Source organism: Talpa occidentalis, unplaced genomic scaffold, assembly GCF_014898055.3.
Source record: "Talpa occidentalis isolate TD23 unplaced genomic scaffold, MPIMG_talOcc4v2.1 talOcc4.2, whole genome shotgun sequence".
NCBI classification, from domain to species: Eukaryota; Metazoa; Chordata; class Mammalia; order Eulipotyphla; family Talpidae; genus Talpa; species Talpa occidentalis.
This window is the reverse complement of record NW_023602073.1, coordinates 26,000,172-26,017,756: the sequence shown is the minus strand read 5'-3', so window position 1 is coordinate 26,017,756 and position 17,585 is coordinate 26,000,172. Positions and strand designations below refer to the sequence as shown.

At 39.2% G+C, this 17,585-nt stretch overlaps 1 protein-coding gene across 3 annotated transcripts in view; it reads left to right on the top strand.

Annotated features, from left to right (window-relative positions):
• Nucleotides 1–2,362, top strand: part of HIVEP1 (HIVEP zinc finger 1) — a 151,797-nt gene extending 149,435 nt beyond the window's left edge. For all 3 annotated transcript variants that reach the window (XM_037519215.2, XM_037519216.2, XM_037519217.2), the window contains exon 9: nucleotides 648–2,362. In XM_037519215.2, coding sequence (XP_037375112.1) covers nucleotides 648–1,826 — 1,179 coding nt within the window. In that variant the 3' untranslated portion in view covers nucleotides 1,827–2,362. The remainder of the gene's footprint in view (nucleotides 1–647) is intronic.
• The last annotated feature ends 15,223 nt before the right edge of the window (nucleotides 2,363–17,585 follow it).

The window sequence follows — 17,585 nt, the reverse complement described above, 5'->3', positions numbered from 1 at the left end:
TGCCTGAAATCTGGTTTTCAGGAGACATTTCATAAACATATGAATAAATGCATGAACAAACCAATGAAAAACTGCAGACCTTTTTATTAATAAGAGTTCTTTTTTTTTCATATATAACTAAACCTCCAGCTTGTTTTCCCCATGAGTTGATAAAACCAACAATGTGTTACTGTTACTTGGCACTAGAAAATAAAGAGATTAAAAGTAAAATAGTTGTTTTAATCGGAATTCATTTTTAAAAGTCAAAATAGGGCCTCCCCAGTGATGCAGCGGTTGAGCTCTGGGTTGCGAAGCTGTCCGCAGCCTCTGCAGTGTGGGTTCGATCCCCGGCCACCGGCGAGGGTCCCACATGGCATGCAGACCTCTCCTGCCACCCCTGCTGCTTCCCTCAGCAGTGTACTTGGTCAGTCTGCCTGTTCTGCTCTCTGCTTTGGCTCTGGTGAATTCTCTCACCTTCCTGCGCTTCTGACTGTACCCAGTGCTTGTATAAATAAATTTAAAAAAAAATAAATAAGTCAAAATATAATTTTTGGAAAGCTTGTGAGCTTTATAAAATATAAATATACATACTTTTACTTCATTCATAGCATTTTCACTCAGTGACAAAGAAAGCTTTGCTGTAAAAGTTATTCTCTCTTGTTTTCTAGAACTCTTCATCTGTAAAACTTCCTCCTCCTATAACTGAACACAGTCCTCAGAAAGCAGCGGGCATTCCTTCTGTGGTCTTACCCCAGCCTGACTCTCAAGAACAGAAGCAGCAAATAACTCTCCAACCAACTCCAGGACTGCCTTCTCCCCAGACTCATTTGTTTAGCCACCTTCCTTTGCATTCCCAGCAGCCATCAAGGACACCTTACAATATGGTTCCAGTCGGGGGAATCCATGTGGTCCCTGCGGGCCTCACATACTCCACGTTCGTGCCCATTCAAGGTGGGCCGATGCAACTTACGATTCCTGCGGTCAACGTAATTCACAGTACTGTGGGTACTCCTGGAGATACTGTCACAGAAGTTTCTGGCACTACAAATCCCACTGGAGTGGCTGAATTAAGCAGTGTTGTGCCATGTATTCCCATTGGCCAAATCCGTGTGCCAGGCCTTCAGAACCTAAGTACACCCAGCTTGCAGTCACTTCCATCACTGAGTATGGAGACCGTCAATATTGTAGGCCTGGCCAATACGAATATTGCCCCACAGGTACACCCCCCAGGGCTGGCTCTAAATGCTGTTGGACTGCAGGTTCTGACTGCTAACCCCTCCTCGCAAAGCAATCCTACCCCGCAGGCACACATTCCAGGCCTCCAGATCTTGAACATAGCATTGCCTACTTTAATCCCCTCAGTTAGCCAAGTAACTGTGGACACACAGGGAGCTACTGAAATACCAGTTCCCCACAACAGAGCACGCGAGACGCCAGCCAAGCAGACTTCCCTAGGCACTGCAAATCAGGGCAGTGGGACTGCGTCTCCTCAGGGGTCACCTCAAGTCCAGCAGGAAAATGCAAAAAAAGTTCTAGATCCACCTGCGCCTTCAAGAGACCATGTAAGGCTGGATAGTTCAAATAAGATGGACACAGGGAAGCCTGCCTCCGAAAATCATGTGAAGCCCAAGCATGAACTCACTTCTGGGCAGAGCAAACCCATGTCCCCATCAGAGCCTGTGCGGAAGGCGCAGCCTGAAGCTTTCCCAGAGCCGTCAGGCCAGCAGACTCTCTCTCCGGACAGACAGCTGCCCAGGCCTACAGCACCGCGCCGGAGGCAGGCCACTGCACAATTCAGCGATGTGAGCAGTGACGATGACGAGGACAGGCTTGTGATAGCGACCTAGTGGTTTTTTATTGTTTTGAGGTTTTTTTAATATAACACTTAGAGGTTTCTTTGAAAACCCTCCTTTACTTAAAGCACATTTTTCTGACATAAACTCATGACTAATCTCTGTGCAATCATGAACTTTTGACCAATAATTGTTGTTTTGTGTCAGCTCCAGCCATTTTTGTACATGTTGTATAGACAATTGTGCCTTTTAGGAGTTTTATGTTTAGAAACTGTACAGATTGTTGAATATCTATATACATAAAATATATATTATATATGTATATGAAAACCAGGTAGTTATTTGTGTTAGTAAGAAAACCTGTCAAATAAATGCAATGATTAAATTATATGTTGCACTGTTAAATATAATTTTTATGGCTGTGGGGCAGAGTTTCTGTGTATAAATTAGTATGTAAACTCCATATTTATTGTATTCATATTAGTCTTTGAAAATGCGTCTGTCCTTCTTGTGTAAGATGGTAACTTTACACTTCAGACAGATTTTCTGTGTTATGAAATGTTTCAGTAAAATATTGCTTACTGACTTTACAAATGCTTTAGTTGTGCGTTCTTTTTATCATCTAATGATTAGTAGTCTGCTTTCAGAAAATAGCCCCGATTATACACTTCCCCCACACACATCCACTCATAGCTTTTTGTGGACATTAGTGATGTTGCTGCCATGTGAAACACTGAAATCCATACAACTGAGAGACTAATTTTTCTTTGTAAGGGGTAACTTTGGGACTGTTAACTTGAACTCACTATTTATGCATATTTTCCAGGAGTACATGTAGCATGATGCCCTGAAATGAGCAATGTTCCTAAAGGTGGGCATAAAAATTTCTGGTAAATGCAAAAAAGTTACAAAACAATCATCCTGAATATATGTCTTTCCTTCTGGCCAGCTTTATGTCTTCCTTTCACTTCCTTGTTCTGCTTTGATTTATAATTATCACAACTATAGCTTAGCTTAGTCGTAGATCAGTAAGTTTCTCCCTTCCAAATTAAAAACAAAAACAACCCAACAATCATCCTGTAGCATTGACCCTGAAACCCCTTTCTCACACCCACCTCTCTGTTCTACAGCCACAGGCTCTTCTTCCCCTCAGTCCTACTTGTTACACTCCCCTGTCCAATACCAAACCATAGAGGCCCAAGACTTACAGAAGACCCAAACTTAGACTTTTAAGTTACTTAAGTGACTCTTAGAAATAATGTCTTGTGCATTTAGAAAAATGGAAAGGAGAAGCTAGGTGTGAGAGATTTTAATGTTGGGATTTGTCTCAATGGTGCGCTAAACATTTAATGTATTCACATTTTTAAAGGCCTATTTAATGAGGAATTCAGGAATATGAAGTTAGTGAGGCAATAGAGCCTGGTGGAAGTATTCTAAGGAGGCTGGAGACCTGTGACAATCAGTTTCTGCATCATGTCTGAATTTGGGAAAGGCGCTGGCCATTTTATATGCCTTAATCCAGATTATGTGTAGGACGTGCCCAGCTCCAGTGGTTCAGATGAATCACTGATGCTTTCAGAGCATGCTTCAATTTATATTTACACTTTCCCAAGAAATAACAGAATTCTCAAAAACTATTTTCTATTCTAAAATTAATTTGAGCAGAATTCTGCAAACTTCTGTTTTAGGAATTACATTGGTCTATCAATATTTTTTTAAAGATATATTTGTTTATGCATAGAAAACTGGGGTGCAGGCTAGAGGTGGTAGGGGGTGAGAGGATTCACCAGTGGGAAGCAGAACAGGCGGATCCACTTGAGATACACTGCTGAGGGGAGAAGTGGGCAAAAGAGGAGAGGTCTGCTGTGCCACATGTGGGTCAGCACCCTGCCCAGGGATTAACTCAGGCCACAGTGGCCATAGTGTGATAGTGCCGAGATGTAACCCCTAGGCCACCAGTAGTCTATCAATATATTAAAAATGAGCTTCATTACCTGTTAAATCTCTCAGTCTTTTCGCTTTGCATATCTTTGTATTAACACATTCATTGCCTAAAGTTCTAAAGCAGTATAATAAATATTCCACAGTGATATTTTAGACATATATGACGTCTCTAAATAGTATTGCTCTGAATTGAAGCACTGAGGATTTTTAGTTTATATACATAGAATTTTTAATGTGAAAAATTCATACATTTAGCAAATGTGATATGCTTGGCTGCTCCCTTGAAAATTTCATAATGCAGTAATATTGCTTAAGCTTAATTTGTACTCTTGACTTTAAAAGATTCATTACATCATGCACATACCCTTAATATTAGTGACTTTGATTCTTAAGTGTGGCTTTCAAATGTTTTGCTAGAGTTTGAAGTATACTGCTTTATTTAGAAACATTACCAACATCTGCACAATTATATTTTGAAAAAATTGTGAACAAAATATTAGGGAATAATTTTGAACTTTTTCTTTAAAGTTATCTTTTTCCAGGGAGCACTGTTATTTTTAAATATAAATGACTTTTAGAGAATATAATGACTGAGCTGTGATATTTGACTTTCATTCCACTATTCTGGCATGAACATCCCACATCAGAAGAAATTGGAGCAAATCTCTTAATAAATTATTGGCAGGGCCTCCCCTGGTGGCGCAGGCGGTTGAGCACCATGCTGTGAAGCTGTGTGCAGCCTCCGCAGCACCTGTTTGATCCCGGCCGGCCGGCAAGGGTCTCACAAGTTGTGGCAGACATCTCCTGTCTTGCCCGCTGCTCTCCTCAGCAGTGTATTTCGTCATCCTGCCTGTTCTGTTCCCCGCTCTGCCTCTGGTGAGTCCTCTCACCCTCCTGTGCATCTGGCCTGTACCCCGGTTCTTTTTTTTTTTTAAGATTTATTTATTTATTTATACAAGCACTGGGTACAGTCAGAAGCACGGGAGGGTGAGAGAATTCACCAGAGCCAGAGTGGGGAACAGAATAGGCAGACTGATGAAGTACACTGCTGAGGGGAGCAGCGGGCGCAGCAGGAGAGGTCTGCGCGCCATGTGGGATCCTCGCCAGCAGCTGGGGTTTGAACCAGCGCTGCAGAGGCTACGGGCAGCTTCGCAGCCCAGGGCTTAACCGCTGCGCCACTGGGGAGGCCCAGTACCCCGGTTCTTGTATAAATAAATCTTTAAAAATAAATAAAAATAAAATAAAATAAATTTTTGGCAAAAAGGTGGGAAATAATGTGACACAATTTCTCTGTCTTCTTGAATTAATCCACTACAATGTTAACATCAGAAGTATTGGAAATAGCTAAAGAACCAAACATAATTTTTCTAGTTGTAATGGATTAACAAAAATACCATTCAAGTAACTTATTTTCATTCCTCAAGCATTTAGGCTTCAGAATGATAATCAACTGATAGCACTTAATGTAGATATTTTGTTTCATAATTCACCTATGATTTTCCTTTTAAAGAAACTATAAATAACAATAATGCTTAAATTTTAAAAGATAGGGCTTATCAAGGATTATGGAATATGACCATTTTTTTTAAAGATTTATTTATTTGTGTATACAAGAACTGGGGTACAGACCAGAGGTATGAGGGGTGAGAGGATTCACCAGAGGCAGAATGGGGAGCAGAATGAACAGGCAGATTGACTGAAATCCACTGCTGAGGGGAGCAGCAGGTGAGAGAGGAGAGGTCTGCTGTGCCAGGTGGGTAGCTCCCTGGCCGGGGATCAAACTCGTGCTGCAGTGGCTGCAGATAGCTTCATAGGTTGTGCCTTAACCCCTTGCACCACCAGGGAGGCCCTGACCATTATTTTGATGGGAAGACTGTCATGATAGTTAATATTTCCTGATGTATGCTCAGGTTGAAATACAGTGTCAGTGTTCTTCTTGAAGGTTTTTAACCTTACATTTTGAGATCCAGTTTAAAGCAACATCAGAAAAGATGACTTTTATTATTAATTTTGCTGTGACATTTAATCTTGACCTTAAAGGGACTTTGCTAAGCAAAACAATAGATGGGAAGGACATTATAGATGAAGAGATGTGGAGGGCAGCCAGTGTTTATCCCCACTATGCTAGAAGTGAGATTGCTGGATTGTATAATAGATGTATTTTTAATATTTTGGGAAACATCCACACTTTTTCCAAAGAGGCTGGGCCAGTCTACATTCCCAACAGTGTATGCGGGTTCCTTTCCCACTCCTTGCCAACACTCGTTTCTGGTCTTTTTGATACGGGCCATTCTCAAGAAGGTATCTCATTGTAGTTTTGATTTGCATTTCCCTGCTGATAAATGATGTTGAACAGTTTTTTACATGCCTATGGACTTCTTTGGAGAAGTGTTCAGCTCTTTTTTGTAGCAATTTCATTTTTATACATTTCATTTATATATTTTAGTATGTGTCATCCTAACCACTTCCCCTCCCCCCAGAAAGCATCATCTTTGAAATGTTAGAAATATATTATTTACACTGCGGTAAGTTAGCCACACTCTATCCCCTAGTGATCAGCATATCACGAGGATGTATTCTCCATAACTGGAATTTCTGGACTCCAAGCTTGAACAAGATTGAGACAAAACAAGCAGATTTGGAGGCCATCGGGCCTGGGAGGCCAAATTCGGAGAATGGGCTGGAAGGCAACACCACCTCGGATGGTTCATCACATCAACCAAGAAAGCAAGCACTTCAAGAGTCACAGCAGCACGGATAATAATATAATAAGTAACAAATAAGAATAAAGACAATAGTAAATTTGTCTTTCCGGAGGGAGAGTTGGGGGCTATGAAAGGAGGGTGGGCTATTATGAGGGGAGATCCATGTGGCCAGTAATTTTTGTACACAGCCAGGATTAACCTCATGGCAAGCAGCTAGTGGGGATTCATGGCTCACACACTGAAACTCATATTTGCATAATAGTCAGACATAAATAATGGAAGAACATAATTCTCTGCAAGGGAGACTACAAGATTAAAAATTCTGGCTTTAATCACACTAATCCTTTAAGATATCGCAGGATCAGCCAAGGGAGAAAATGCTTATCTGTTCTTCCCTCCAATTTATTTTGAAGCGAGTTCTGAAGGAATATCACTTGGGTGCTGATGACCAGATCAACTCTGGCAAAGCACGGAGGCAGCAGAGCAGCACCCAAGTCCTGGTCAGCCGTCACCCAATAACTAGGTGAAAGTCTACTACATCCTTGTATCAGGGAGCAGGACAACGGGCAGATGTTTCTTCCAAAGGCAAGAATCAGCTTTTGCTTATTTTATAATTAAAATTAAGTAATAAGTCCTTGTGACATATAACAAAGTTTGCTTATTACTTTGCTTCTGTACTCTGAGAAGCGTGAGCCATGGTATTTCATGTCTGAGGGTTACATTAGTGTTTAATTCAACACACTGAAGATGTATTTTTTGAGGATTAAGATTCCTGATTAACTGACTTAGGTAATGAAAATGAAACTTTAAATATGAAAATTTTTTGGCTTTAAGATATATGCAAACTAGATTTCAAAATTTGGTAAATATTCTTAAACTAACAGGATACTCATATAGTTTTTCAGTTTTGATATTATATACAAATTGTGCCCCTTTGGCATGATAATAGTTTTGTATGTTATAATGCAGTATTTCTAATTTTAACAAGTGTTATATTATCCCTTTTTATATAATTGAGAAAATTTCTCAGGATTACAAAGTTAAATCTCGAAGCTGGGATTTAAAATGAGGTCTGTTTTTTCCTCACTGTTCCATTCTGCTTTTCAGTAATGATTTACAGTAACTGGGTTGCACTGAATTCATATCTAGGTGACAGTCTGCTTAGTATTCATAAAATGCCCCAGCTGAATCCCTACTGCACTAAGCATATCCAGTCCCATGCATATTTATATAGATAATAGATTTCAAAACCTTTTTCTATGTCCTTTATCATGATTGATAAAATGGGAGACATAAAAATATTTAGTGAAAAAATATTTAATAGCAGGAGATAAAATGGCAATCTAAAGTGATAATTCTAATCAAGCATAAAACATAAGTTTCCAAAGTATATTAGGTTTTGATTATCAATCGTTATCCACAAAATGTCTTTGATACACATCTCAGGATAATAAATGTTAAAATGAAAGGAGGACATCTGAGAATGAATTCTCATCATTTGGTATATAGACGTGATTTGAGCATAGCATGATGTAGTATCGTAAATTCTCTCAATTTGATCCTTTCAGAAATATTTTCAAAAGGAAAGAGTAATTTTTTTTATTACTTTTCTTACAGGAGAAATCATTCTCCTACCAGAGGGGTCATCAAATTGCATGTCTTTTTAAGTTCAATTTAAATCTAAAGAAAGCAAATATAAGAATTAGAAGGAAATTAAGACATTTATAGATTCCTTTTTCAAAAGGAGGAAGAGGTAAAAGAATAACTGATCTGTTTAACAAATGATTTCATATCTCAGAATAAGCAAATAGAGGCAACCATATAGCATTGCACATTTCTGACTTGGTGTCTGCAGTATAGAAGTGAATAATTAAGTATTTTTTATGGCACCCATGTATTTGGAGGGGTTAAAAAGATGTAAGGATCAGCAGACATTTGTTATGCAGTTGGTTTTGCTTGAGACAAGACATCTTTCATTCGTTTTCAGTTACTTGAAAGACAGCATGTTTAGTTATTTACCTATGAATGTTGCCATATGGGATCTAAAGAAACCATGTTAGGCGAAAGACAACTGGACTTTACATTCCTGGAGGTCAGTCATGGAAAGAAAAGCCAGCTTTGGGATCAGTCAATTAGCCAGGCATGCCTAGTTTCCTCTGCTAATAGCAAGGCTTATTTTTGCTCCATAGGGTCAAATGTTAAGATCCGTTTAGACTCAAATTCAAACATTTGAATTTAGCTATTTTGGAGATCTTTCTACAGAATGCAGTGAGACGTTTTGTGTTACTGCTACACTCGTTCATCCTATGTAATTCCTTGATAGTTTAAGGTTTCGTGCAGAGTCTGCTTGTTTATAACCAGCCATGTGAATTATAATAATTGCTGATTAAATCATCCAGTCTTCATTTAAAATACATTAATTATTCTGATAAAATAACGTGTATCATTTCATAGTCTACAAGGGGGTCCAATGTATTGAATGCATAATATTAATTAGAAGAAACTGAATTTCAAAAACTACTCTGACGAGAAAAATAAAATCATTTTTAAAACTACTTTAAAAAATGTAAGTCAGATAATGACTGCTTTTTGTTAATGCTGAATAAAAGATAATATTCTTTGTCTCAGCCTCTGTTGAAAACAGCTGTAAAATGGTTAGTACATGGTACATCAATTCTCTTTGATGCTTAAGCAACCCTGAATGCCTTCAGGTCCATGCTCTGAAGGTCCTTTAAATGGAGATAAAGATCAAAACTGACATGAAGACCCCAAGGGCCTAGCCTGGAAAATGTTTTGTTTGTTTTGTTTTGTAACTAAACAAATTCCTGTGAACCTTTGTTGTCATTTTTTCTAAATCCTTCAAAAAAGGAAGGCTTTGGAAGACAAAACATTCAGGAGTCTCAACATTTGAAGTTTTTGCTATAGGTGGCAGCACCTATTCCTTAGAATTTCATGTGAAACAGATTCAAATATTTCATGGCAGATTTTCATTATTGTCTTTTTCATTATTGTCATTATTGTCTTTAGGGGTACTAACAGCTTTTCTAATGATTTATAAATACATGTTTGTAAATCTTGCGGTTTTCATTAATTCAGTCCGGTGTCAGAGACCACTCAGATCTGTTGGCTGGGAGTGTGACTGAAGTTTTTCAACCTCTGCTCAGTGGCCATAGGCTGTGTCCCTAAACGGCTGTCAATTGCCTCACCAATTTGTGACTAAGTGGGGTATGAATAATGAACTTGCATAGTTACTGCTGATGTCAATCAAAATTTGAATCTAGTTTTTGGTTCATTTAAATATTATATGTGGAAACAAGATACAGTATATGAAAACAAGCGATTTTAAGAACTGATTACTTAAATTCAAATCTGAGGTCAAATTATTTTCTGTGCCTCAATTTTCTCATCTATCTTTTTTTTTTTTTTAAAGATTTATTTATTTGTACAAGCACTGGGGTACAGGCCAGAGGCGCAGGAGGGTGAGAGAATTCACCAGAGACAGAGCGGGGAGCAGAACAGGCAGAATGACGAAATGCACTGCTGAGGGGAGCAGCGGCTAAGACAGGAGAGGTCTGCAGCGCCATGTGGGAATCTCCCTGGCCAACTGGGTATCAAACCGCGCTGCAGAGGCTGCAGACAGCTTCACAGCGCTGCTCTCAAACCACTGTGCCACTGGGGAGGCCCTCTCATCTATCATTTAGGGTAAAAATATATCTCACTTGAGAAGGCTTTTGGAAAGACTAAAACAGTATGTAAAGCGCTTAACAACTTCTGATTAATAGTAGTATCTGAATGTTAGCTCTTATTATTAGAACTTTTTGCTGATTTTGAATGTTTTGGAATAGAATAAATACTAATAACATTCATCCAGCAAATACTTGTAAATCACTATCACATGGGACATCTGATATTTATCTGCGAGTGTGTTAAAAACCACTTACACCTTGTTTTAATTGATGTGCCAGAGCCTCCCCTGGTGGCGCAGCGGTTGAGCACTGGGTTGTGAAGCTGCCCGCAGCCTCCCCGGCCGCAGGGTGAGAGTCCCACATGGCGTGCAGACCTCTCCTGCTGCACCCGCTGCAACCCTCAGCAGTGTACGTCAGTCTGCCAGTTCTGTTCCCTGCTCTGGCTCTGGTGAATTCTCTCACTCTCCCACGCTTCTGACTGTACCCAGTGCTTAAATAAATAAATTAATTTAAAAAATATGATGTGCCATGTTTAAATTTTTATTTAAAGATTTATTTATTTAAGCATACAGAACTGAGGTACAGGCCAGCGGGTCGGGATGGGGGGTGGGTTGGGGTGGGGGTGGGGAGCTGTGAGAGGATTCACCAGAGACAGAGTGGGGAGCAGAACAGGCAGATCTATGAAATACACTGCTGAGGGGAGCAGTGGGCGAGTCAGGAGAGGTCTGCCACGCTGTGTGGGTCACCTCCCTGTGCTGCAGTGACTGTGGATAGCTTCATAATGCTGAGACCTAACCCCTTGCGCCACCAGGGAAGCCCCTGGTGTGCCAAGTTTAAAATAATTTTCTAACACTTTGCTTTGCAGGAAAAGCAGAGAAGGCAAAAATAAAATTAGTAAAGCAAACAGGTCATTTCTAATTGCTTACACTAATTCCTCTGTCTTAAAACAGTTTGAAAAAGTGAATGTATTATTATCTGCTCTGTCAACTGGTAAAAAAAAAAAAAAGGTTGTGTGATATTTACAGATAATGAAACAGAATCTCAAAGGCAACAGACACATTACCTGGGTTGTCCTGTGGTCACCTATGTTCTTGGAGGGATCTAGCAGGAAGTGGGCGCCAAGAGTTTTCTTCACAGAGGATCACAGCTGGACCCTCTACAGGGCCAGGCCTACCCAAAGGCCAGCACTGAATAATAACTAGAGCAGGGAAGAGTCCCAGTCAGCGGAACTAGGCTGGTCCTCAGTAGCTCTACTTACTCAGGAACTGTGGCTGCTTTTCTTTGCCAGGCAACTTCAAGGTTAATCCCAATTGGGACCGGAAGATGTATTAATTAGATTGTTAAACCATGGTTGGGAGGGCCTCCCCGGTGGCGCAGCAGTTGAGCGCTGCGTTGCGAAGCTGCCCGCAGCCTCTGCAGCGCCGGTTCGATCCCTGGTTGCTCCCCGGCCACCGGAGGGAGGAGGGTCCCACATGGCGCGCAGACCTCTCCTGTCGCCCGCTGCTCCCCTCAGCAGTGTACTTCGGTCCATCTGCCTGCTCTGCTCTCTCCGCTCTGGTTCTGGTGAATTCTCTCACCCTCCTGTGCTTCTGACTGTACCCAGTGCTTGAATGAATGAATGAATAAATAAGTAAATAAATAAATCTTAAAAAAATAAATAAATAAACCATGGTTGGGACTGGTTAAATAATCAGAAAATAGTATATTTTGATTCTAGGTAATTTAGATTTTTTTTTTAAGTGTTGGATGTGTTTTTAAGAATCATAGAATTTTAGACATAAGAAGCAAACTCGTAAATGGATGTTAAAGTTTATCAAATGTTTTCTTGGCATCTATTGATATGGATCATATGATTTTTGTCTTTCTTTTTGTTGATATGGTGAAGAATGTTGATTGATTTTGGATGTGAACCATCCTTGTGGCCCTGGAATAAATTCCACTTCATCATATAATTGTTCTAATACACTGTTGGCTTCAGTTTGATAAGATTTTACTGAGACTTTTAGCATCTGTGTTCATTAAGGAGATTGGCCTGTAATTTTCATTTTTAGTGTTGGCTTTGCTTGCTTTTGGTATAAGGGTGATGTTAGCCTCATAAATGTGTTTGGAAGTGTTCCTTCTTTCTCAGTTTTTTGAAAGGGATAGGTATTGAGCAGGACAGGTATTAACTAATGATTGGAAGTTTGGTGGAACTCTCTTGTGGAAACCCTCTGGTACTGGCCTTTTGTTTATTGGGAAGTTTTGTTTCAATTTGCTCTTTCAATTTCCTTGCTTGCAATTGGTTTGTTCAAGTTTTCTATTTCTTCCTTATTCAGATTTTTTTTTAAAAAAAGATTTATTTATTTCTGCATTCAAGAGCTGGGGTACAGGTCAGAGATGTGGTGGGTGAGAGACAGAGTGGGGAGCAGAACAGGCAGACTGATGAAATACACTGCTGAGGGGAGCAGCGGGCGAGACAGGAGAGGTCTGCTGTGCCAATTTGGTAGCTCCCTGGCGGGCTGCGGATAGCTTCACAGTGCTGTGCTTAACCCCTTGGACCACCAGGGAGGCCCTATTTATTTATTTTTTGGTGTGCAGTGTCTATTAGGCCCATGTGGTCTGATCTTTGTTTAGGGCAATTGTGCCTTTGTTTATTTTCTGTCTCATTTATCTGTCCATTGTTGAGAGTTGGGTGCTGATGTGCCCTACCACACATGTATTTTCTCCAATGTCTGTTTCAAAAGCAATTTTCTGATGTATTTTGGTGATCCTTCACTTGGTGAGTATATATTAATGAGTGTTACATCTTCCTGCTGTATTGTCCCCTTGAGCCATCCCTGTATCTTCTCGCATTTTTAGCTGGAAGTCCATTTCTTTTCAAAGATTTATTTTTTATTTATACAATAGCTGGAGTACAGACCAGAAACACGGGAGGGTTAGAGTATTCACCAGAGACAGAGTGGAGAGCAGAATAGGCAGACAGACTGAAAGCACTGGTGAGGGGAGCAGCAGGCACAACAGGAGAGATCTGCCACGCCATGTGGGACTCTCCCTGGCTGGCCAGGAATTGAACCTGTGCTGCAGAGGCTGCAGACAGCTTCACAGCGCTGTGCTCAACCCACTGAGTCACAAGGGAGGCCCCTGGAAGTCCATTTTATTTGATGTAAGAATGGCCATCCTGCCTTCTTTTGAGTGCCATTTGCTTGTAGAACTGTTTTCCACCCATTTAACCTTCAGTCTGTGTTTATCTTTGGAACTTTGGTGTCTTTCTTGGAGGTGGGGCCTCTGGTGGGCTCCCCAAGGCACATGACCAGGTCCAGGCTGAGTACTCCTTTTCTTTTTTTTTTTTTTATAAATATTATTTTTATATTCCCCATACAATTGCAATCCCCTTATTTTGACCCCAATCCCTCCCCTCCCCACCCTCCACCCCCCATAGAGTGTCTCTTGTTCATAGTTGTTTGTTGATTTTGATATTTTCTTTCTTATAGTTATTCATTTTCCTGGTCCCTTATTTAAGTTTTCTAGATTCCTGCTATGAGTGAGACCATCCGGTATTTTTCTTTTTCTTTCTGGCTTATTTTGCTGAGCATGAGTACTCCTTTTCAGTCAAGGAAACTGAGGCTTAGAGTACATAGATATTTGCTGAAGTTCCCAGAAAATTTGAGCCCATTTCAACTGTGTATTTCTCTTGTTCATCACCATATTCTGTTTCAACTACAAAGCAGACCATCACTGAATAAGTTGAATCTATGTATTTAAATTAAAAGAAATTCAGTTATTTTCTTGGCTTAGGCATTTGCAATTATTCACAAATTGAATCTTCATCTACTGAGAAGCAAGAGTACTTTATTCTTATAAACTATAATTATAAGTCACAATATTTTTAGATGGGAAAATGTATCTGTTTATACTAGGTATTTAATAATAACCTACAGATTTGCTCTAATTATCAGCTTCTTCAAAATTACTATTGTTTCCTAAATTTCTTGACAACTCATTATAAATAGATGTTTTGGTATAAAAAAATGAGAAAGTTATTCAGTGTTTCCTGTATTTCATAAACACCACGTAATTTCCATCATTACAATTTCCAGTTTTTGATATGAAGTAATGTTAGACCACAATGTGGTCTTACTTCCATACTGAAAGCACCCACACATTCCTTTGTTTTCTTCTAGATTACTCAGATCTCACTCTGCAATGTTAGAAATGTACACAAGACATGAATATTCAAATCCATGAACATATCTTTGTTTTCATTAACAGCAAAGGATTATTTTTAATTATAAATGCTATTTAATGTGGAATGGCTATTTAGACAGATTCTCAAACCAACAAAGCTGGAAGAGCAGGTACTTTAAATGTACAGGCCACTTCATCATTCTGACTGTATGTATGTTTAGCTTGACTTGTGAACTTTATCCAATCATCCAATCTGTTATCACACAGAAGAGCTGAGGTAATCCAAAAGGAAAGTATTTGGGGACTTCCAGTAGATTCTTAAGTCAACAGAAATACACTTACATGCCAAAGCATTGATTCCTTCAGAAGTCAATACAAGATATGCAGCTGTTATCCTGGAGGCCATTGTGCTGAGGCAAATGTGCAAAGGTGGGAGCTTCTATCTGTCAAGTGCAGATTTGGTTTTTCTCATGTCATAAAGCAGGAAAACTAACATCTTGATGACTCACCTTAGAATCCTTTGTCTCTTTGATAAAATGGTGTTTGTGATATAGACAAGAGAAGCTATTTTTTTATCTGCCAAAGCATACTGAATTTATGATCAAAGCCAAGATACAGAAAATGCAAGATATCTCATGTTTCCAAAAACTTGATTCTTAGATATTCCAGTACAATCATTCTGTTGCTTGTTCACAGCTCCTAAAATTAGGGATTAAGACAACTCATACATGTTGGGGCGGGAGAGACAAAGCTCAAACACATCCTGTATTAACAATAGGGAATACATTTATCCTACAAAAGGGTAAAGCAATTTAAGATGCTGATTAAAACATATTTAGAAATCTGTTTTAGCAACTTGTACTGTAGGGAAGTCAAAGAAAAAACAATTCACACATAATATGAGTACTACTTTTTTCTTTTTTATTTAAAGAGGAGTAAAAATAAGCAAAAAAAAAAAAAAAAGAACAACACTCCTTTGAAGAATCATACTCAGCTATCATTTGCTTCCTCATGCCATACCTCAGAGTATGTGAAGTAATAAACCTAGTGTAATCTGGTTTCATGGACTGGGCTTTGGTCCAGGGGTCAGAGTACATGATTCTACCTCCCACCATGACCCCACACTGATACATTGTTTGACTTCCATCTTCCATTTCATTCTTCTTAGCATGCCATGCCTGCCTCAAAAGAGCCTTGTGTGCAAGATCCAATGAGCAGATGTATCCAAATCACCTAATAAAATAAACAGTACTATACAAATAGAAAGCATTATTTTTTTTAAGAACTGGGGTTCAGGCCAGAGGGGGTAAGTGAGAGAATTCACCTGAGACAGAGTGGGGAGCAGAACAGGCAGACTGACTGAAATACAATGCTGAGCGGAGCAGTGGGGGAGACAGGAGAGGTCTGCTGTGCCATGTGGGTTTCTCCCTGGCCAGCCCAGGGATCAAACTCGTGCTGCAGAGGCTGAGGATTACTTTATAGTGCTGTGCTCAATCCCTTGTGCCACCAGGGAGGCCCTAGAAAGCATTATTATTAATACTATCATTAGAATTTTTACAGAAATTACTAATGTGTGTGACATTGTTTGTGCTTTACTACAGGGACATGGTGTTAGCTCAGGTAATGGCCCTCTTGAGTGATTCAGGAAAAGATGCACATTTTAGCACAGAACGGATCTAAATTATTTTAGTGAAGATGCAAAATGATATCAGAGACCAAGCTGCAATCTAATATTATCTATGGGGAGTGTGTCACAGGATTTCCAAAAAGAGGAAAATTTTGTATTAAAAAGAAAAGATAGACTAGCCAGTCCTTTTTTTTTTTTTTTTTTTTTTTTTACATTCCAGGAAAATAGATAGCAAAGGCACTGCAAAAGAAATGATAGGACAAGCAACTCTAGTTTTAATCATTATGAAATGTGGGAGAAATTGAGAACTAACATGTACATGGTACAGTACAGCTTATTTTTCCTGGTCATAATGTCCTCTGTACTGTGAGTCAGATACATGAAAAGTTAGGCGAGGAGGAAGATGGAAGAGCAGGGAGGAGCAGGACAGGAAAATGTGAACAGAATGATTTTTCTCTGGAATAATCTCTGGCTTCAGCACCCTCTTGTGTTTATTAAATGTTCTGTCTGTGCTGCAAACCACATTATGATTTTCTTAGAATGTGTTTTCCAGTGATCATTCAGATGAAAGTGCTTATTTTTAGATGAGAAGGTTAACTGAGATAAAGTTTTAATCACTTAATTTAATCTTGTTCTGCTTAAACTAGAATTCAGATTTCCTGAATTCTAATCTTTTTGCCAACTTTCATCATTTTTCACATTTATAAGACATGATTATTTAATTATTGGATAGTGATTAGAGGTGCAAACAAGTCTATGCTTATATTTTTCCATGTGAAATAAAAAAAATTAAAGCTAGAAATCACTCTCAAAAGTAAATTGTACAGAAATTCAGATTATTAAAGTCAATATATAAGAAACCACAGTGGAAGGGATTCTGGACTAAATCAATTCATACTGGTAAGTTTACATTATATCAATAAAACCAAAATTTTATAAGTACTTATTTAATTGCTCTACACAGTAAGGCATTTTTCTGAAAAATGATATGCATTATTATTTGATTGCTTTGAAATTTTTCCTAGAAGAAACCATTATTTATTTAAAAATGAAAAGTTGGGCCTCCCCGGTGGTGCAGCGGTTGAGCGCTGGGTTGCAAAGCTGTCCGCAGCCTCTGCAGCGCTGGTTCAATCCCCGGCTGCTCCCCGGCCACCAGAGGAGGGTCCCACATGGCGCACAGACCTCTCCTGCCGCCCGCTGCTCCCCTCAGCAGTGTACTTCGGTCCTTCTGCCTGCTCTGCTCTCCGCTCTGGCTCTGGTGACTTCTCTCACCCTCCCGTGCTTCTGACTGTACCCAGTGCTTGTATAAAAATAAATAAATAAATAAATCTTAAAAAATAAACAAATAAATAAAAATGAAACGTAATGTGCTCTTCAAAATATTTTGACAAAATCTGAAGCTACAATTAAACACACACACATACATACATATACACATACTTCAAAGTTAAATTTTGGGGATAAAAACTTTGATAATAAAGAAGGGACTTCTGGTTATGTTCATGACCAAGTAACATGCATTGGCTTTAATTACTTAAGGTAATCAAGCCTCAAATTGGAGAAAATATATGAAGTAATCATTTTCAGACAGTGGGTTATATGACACAGGACTGACTTAACAGAAAGAAAACATAGGAATGCAGATATATCTTACATTCACCACAGTTTCTGCCTGGGAAACTTTCCA